Genomic DNA, 5,872 nt, shown 5'->3' with positions numbered 1-5,872 from the left:
TTTTCAATACATCGACTCTCTTTGTGACGATACGCCAAATCGGCGCTCTGAAAATCGCTTATTCTGTTAATAGGTATGCTGAATAAGTGTTTCGAGGCGCTCGTTAACAAAATCAGCGTGAGATGTAGTTTGACAATGAATAACAAAACATTGAGATGCAAACTTTTTTCACTTTTGGAAATAGAGCTTGGAATGTGGTATTGAGGTGAAAGGCGAAAAAAGAGAATGCGCCTTGAGAAATTATATGAACTGGTTTTCGATGAAATTGATGGTCAAATTGAGAAAAAGACGACAAAAGAAGAAGAAGAAGAATTGTTGGGAGGCAGATTTTGATTAATACGTGAGTATGTGAAGATGATTCAGTCTCGTAAAAAGAAAATGGGCGACATAACATACGAGCCATGAAGCTGGCGTGGGCAGTTACTCTTTAAATTTACGAAGTTCGTCGATTTACCCACAGTGAAGTCAAACGCGGTGGATCGTGGCTGCTGCAGATGAGAGGCGGTTACGCAGGCTAGATCAGATAAGAGCTACTCCAATGCCGAAATTGCCCTTTGGAGTTTTCTTCGGATTTTTGTTGGGGAAAAAAGTGTCGGGGGACCATTTTCATAAACAGCTAAAGAAATATTGAAATTTCCGAATAAACAATATCACTAGTTCAAAAACTGAATAATTTCTTGTTAAGTATGCTTATCGAATGCCCGCAAGACAATATATATATAAAATCTCTTTCTTAGGTAATTTGAAAAATAGCTACTAGAAGTCTGTATAAATCACAAATAGTTGCGAACAAACGGTACCATATCACCGATCAATAGCAATAGTGTTGTGGCACTTCTTTCGACCGAAGTTAGTCTCTCTAGACTTAGATCTTACTTCCAATGACATTGCTAAAGGTTTAGATTCGATGGTTTATGGGGCTTGAAAGGCGTATAATTGAATCGATGGCCTCCAAATAGTTATGCACCAATGCGCTTGAATTATAAAAAAAAAAGGCATAAAAATTTATTGCTGAAATTTACAAATTACGAGATATAAAAAATAACACCCAAAAGAATGATGCCTACCCGACAAATCGACTAGGGTTTCAGGATATTACAACGAAAACGGAAACCATAAGCCTCTTGTATTATTAACGAAAAACAAAGGCAAAAATGTTTTGTATAGGTAATGAAAATGATCTTCAATTATTTTATCAATTTTGTAACAAAAATGAACTAAAAATAGTTTCCTAACCTAAAAGACTTGAAATTAATAATTCGACAAAATCCATGATATTGATAATCATGTCATTTCCAATAAATTTTAAATGCCGCCTTTATCTATTTTCTTAATTAATTTGAGAATCCATCTTATCGTTTTACATAGAATTTTAGGTAAAGGTTGACTAGGAAAATCCCTATCCGGGTTCGCTCTATACATACAAGAAATCGGTGATGGTCAAAATTTCAAGTTAAGCTTAGTCAAAATGATTTTTAATAGCTCATTTATCCCCTCCATGTAATCTATGAATTTTTATGCACAAGATGATGGCTACTACTATCCCTCAAGAGTTATCCAGGCTTCTATCAGATATGATTTGAGAAAATTGTCCAATTAGTTCTAAACCTATTGTACGGATGCCAATTCAGTTTTAAGCCTTTGAACAAAATTCCATCGTGACATTACGTGGCAATATTCAATGTTATCTATCCATTAATTCAAGTTTAGAGATAACATTGAGCATTATCACATAGTTTATGGACTAGATTGAGCATGTATCAAAAGTTCGGGAATCGCATATAATAAACTAAAAGTTCGGGGATTACATTAGATATTGGGTTACGATTTAGAATTCACATCGAACAAATTAAAAGTTTGTGGATCATATTGCATAACGAGTTAAAATTGGGATCATTTTTGCCATTTCCCCGAAAAAGTAAACAAGAGATTTCTTTTTTCTTTTCTGAGTGAATCTAAGAAAAGAAATTTTGCGGAAGGGCTCAGCGGGGAATACAAAATGTTTGCATGAAAGCTCAATTTGAGGTCCGTAGGCGAAGACGCTTGACGTGATCGAGCAAACCATTTATGTCCAAGTGTGTTCTCTCTCTCTCCTCTCTCTCTCCTCTCTCTCTCTCTCTCTCTCTACAGTCAGGTAGATTCAGAGTCAGAGCAAACACTCAGCAAGTCCACGCTACCAATACACACGAACATCTTCACCTTTTTCACTTCTTGGCCCCCGCATTTTTCGGGGGTTATACTGGAGAGAGAGAGAGAGAGAGATGGATCGTAAGATAAAGATTCGTGCATGTTGGTCTGGGTCACCGTCGACGAGGCTTCTTCTTCTCATGGTGCCGTTCGTTGCGGTGGCAGGGCTCGTTTCGGTCGCCGCTCCATGGAAGTCAGCGGCCGGGGATTCTGCATCCGAGTACTCTTGGTCGTGGAGCTCCTCTCGCTCTTACTCCTCCCCCACTCGGGCTCCAACCATGAACGCCACTCTGCAGGTTCCCGTTTTGCATGCAGAGGCTGGTGATGGCGGAAACGGCCACGGAGCGTCGGCGGAGGGGCCTTTAGCTCCAGACCCTCCACCAGTGGTGGTCGGAGTTCAGAAAAAGGAGAGAGCAGTCGCAGGTGATTTCGCGGCCACTGAGCCCTCTGCTCCTCCGCCACTTGCAGTTAAAAGGCCACCGAATAACCCGAGCGTAATTTTCCTTTTCTCGACATTTTATCTAATTGACGCTTCTTTTGATAGATAAGTTAGTTAATTACTGATGGAATGGCTTGTGTAGCAGAAAATTTGCTGTTTACTTATTTATTTTTAATTTTAATTTTAATTTTTTTTAATTCTTGAATGCCCATCAACTCTTCATAAGGTTTTCTGGGTTTTAGTTCTTACAAGCTTGATTAAACCAGTTGGGTTTGGTAAAATCATTCTCGGTTGCATCCTCTCTTGTTTCATTGCTCTGTTCAGAAACCTAAGTAGAGTCTCTTGCTGGTGTTAGTGCAAAACTCCATAAAGCCCTTCTGCTATGTGACGGCGCAGACTCCCATTCACTCTCTGCAAAATTTGTCCTGATTTATGCTCAGAAGTTACCTTCAAAAGTGTTTGCTAAGCACAGGAGGCGACACCGATATTGGAACAAAATAATGAAATCCACTTGCATTTATGTCATTACCTGGTGGCACCATAGTTTGCTCAGAAATTTCCTAATTTGATGTGAGTTTTATCATCTGTAATTGATAGTGACTTCCACTACTAGTAAGGATCCTTATTAGCATTTCTGGAGTGCCCTCTCTCTAATTCATTTGCATTCCTCATTTTGTTGGTATGAAGCTCATTCATTGTGTACATCTATGCAGAACGCCTCGAAGGAAGGTACCTCGGACTTTCCTGTAAATGTCGCCGGCCATGTGCCTGCCTTAAATGAGTCTTACGGTTTTGTTGAGAAAGCGCAGCGTGAAAGGGTATTCACTGATTTAGAGAGGCTAGAAGCGGGGCTAAGAAGAGCTAGAGCAGGGATTAGAGAAGCTAAGATTGAGAACCCGGCGAAGGACCCGGACTACGTCCCCGTGGGTCCAATGTACAGGAATGCATATGCTTTTCACAGGTAATGTGTTCCTAAATCTCTAGCGATTGAGTTCGGCAATGTCGCCTTATCACTTAAACTTTAACTAGGACTCATGGACAAGGGATCTTAGTAAACACGAGGTTGTCACTATTTATTTCTTCGGAGTTGTTCCCAAACTTTACGCATTGACGCGGTACTTGGATTTGATCACTAAGCGAGGGAGACGAGTAGCAATGAATGAGAGAGTGAGGCTGTAATAACCATCATGTTGATGCAGACAAAAATCGGTTGTATGTTGACTGAAGGGGTGGGCACTATCAGATCATCCAACGTTGACACAATTAATGGGATTCCTTTGTAAATCTCTACAAGTAATTAAACATCCGTGATCACCAACCAGAAGGAAGCAATTTATTGCATCTTTGATAAGATGCCGTGGAAGATTAGTTAATTAATAATGCATGTTACCGAAATTAAGAGCCTCAACAACTCGATCGAGAATGACTTTTGACCGCAATCAATGATCGGAATGGATGTCGTTTTCCTCTTAAATTAATTAATAATGCATGTTACCGAAAGTTCATAATCCAGCAACCTTGTTTGATTCTGAAACTCTTGTTTGATTCTCTATGAAACACTGATTGATGGACACTGCTGCAGGAGTTATCTGGAAATGGAAAAACAGTTCAAGATATTCATTTACAAGGAGGGCGATCCCCCCGTATTCCACAACGGTCCTTGCAAGAGCATTTACGCTATGGAGGGTAATTTCATCCACATGGCCGAAATAAACAAGCGATTCCGCACCCGAGATCCCCGCAAAGCCCACGTCTTCTTCCTCCCTTTCAGTGTGGCGATGATGGTCCAGTTCGTGTATGTGCGGGATTCGCATGATTTCGGCCCGATAAAGCGGACCGTGATCGACTACATCAATGTCTTGGCGAGCAAGTACCCATATTGGAATCGCAGCTCAGGGGCTGATCATTTTATGCTGGCCTGTCATGACTGGGTAGGTCTTCGGCTTGTGTCTAGATCGCATCGCTTGATGCTTGCAACGATGTAAAAATGCACGAGACTTGAGAATAGCATGAGCTTAATAGCTGTGTACATTGAAAGGTGAGATTCTTTTGCAGGGGCCGGAGACATCCCTTGCCATTCCGCAGCTTCACAGGAACTCGATCCGAGTCTTGTGCAATGCAAATACCTCCGAAGGCTTTGACCCGTCCAAGGATGTCTCGTTTCCAGAAGTAAATCTCCACACCGGCGGGATACACGGCCTAATTGGGGGACCATCACCGTCGCGCCGCTCGATATTGGCATTCTTCGCGGGTGGGGTTCATGGGCCCATCAGGCCAATTCTCCTCCAGCACTGGGAGAACAAGGACGACGACGTGAAGGTGCATCGGTACCTCCCTCGAGGTGTGTCTTACTACGACATGATGAGAAAGAGCAAGTTCTGCATCTGCCCGAGCGGGTACGAGGTCGCGAGCCCGAGGGTCGTGGAGGCCATCTACACGGGGTGCGTGCCGGTGCTGATCTCGGACCACTACGTGCCCCCGTTCAGCGACGTCTTGAACTGGAGGTCGTTTTCGGTCGAGGTCCCAGTGAGGGAGATCCCGAACCTGAAGAGGATACTCGGGAGCATCTCGTCGAGGCAGTACATAAGGATGCAGAGGAGGGTGGTGCAGGTGCGGAGGCATTTCGAGGTTCACTCTCCGCCCAAGAGATACGACGTGTTTCACATGATACTTCATTCTGTGTGGCTCAGGCGACTGAATGTTAGATTGAGTAACAACCAGTGATCTGTGGGTAGGGAGATACTATTGAATTGAATGGTAAATGTGGGGGTCGGAACAGATTGCAGTCGTTCTGCACAATTTCAAGAAAAACAAAATTTAAGGCATGCATTTTTTACCTAAAAGTAAGGGAAATTACCAGAATTTTTTTTTTTTTTGGCTTGTAAGGTAGAAACTAAGGAAGTTACGGTCTAAAGTCTATAATTCCAACTTTATTACTAAACGAAATATGGGATATTTTTCTAGGAGGCTACAATTAGTATTCAACCAATTCGCTATGCCGATATGCTTGGCAGTGGCAGGTCGATTGACTTCCCGGAAAATATGACTAGAATTTGATTTCGTGAGGGACGGTACTGACCACCGGCAAATGCACATCGAAATGCGAGCCAGTGCTGTCCTCGAACTCGCCGTTTCATAATTGGTTCAAAGAGGCCTTAACTAATGTAGACACCTAGTTTTTGTGAACAAATTTGGTTCCAAAGTCAGCCCGCCAAGATTGTCCAATTTCGATCAAAGGATACAATA

At 42.2% G+C, this 5,872-nt stretch overlaps 1 protein-coding gene across 1 annotated transcript; it reads left to right on the top strand.

Moving 5' to 3' along the window:
• Nucleotides 1–2,152: 2,152 nt before the first annotated feature.
• On the top strand, nt 2,153–5,420 carry LOC115743576 (probable glycosyltransferase At5g03795). Its single transcript, XM_030678417.2, has 4 exons — nt 2,153–2,681; nt 3,340–3,587; nt 4,209–4,557; nt 4,682–5,420. Exons 1-4 carry the CDS (start codon nt 2,262–2,264, stop codon nt 5,348–5,350), a joined length of 1,686 nt encoding a protein of 561 aa, XP_030534277.2. The 5' UTR covers nt 2,153–2,261; the 3' UTR covers nt 5,351–5,420.
• The last annotated feature ends 452 nt before the right edge of the window (nt 5,421–5,872 follow it).

The sequence above is a fragment of the Rhodamnia argentea genome, chromosome 7 (assembly GCF_020921035.1).
Source record: "Rhodamnia argentea isolate NSW1041297 chromosome 7, ASM2092103v1, whole genome shotgun sequence".
In the NCBI taxonomy this organism is placed as follows: domain Eukaryota; kingdom Viridiplantae; phylum Streptophyta; class Magnoliopsida; order Myrtales; family Myrtaceae; genus Rhodamnia; species Rhodamnia argentea.
This window is presented reverse-complemented; position numbering and strand designations above follow the sequence as displayed.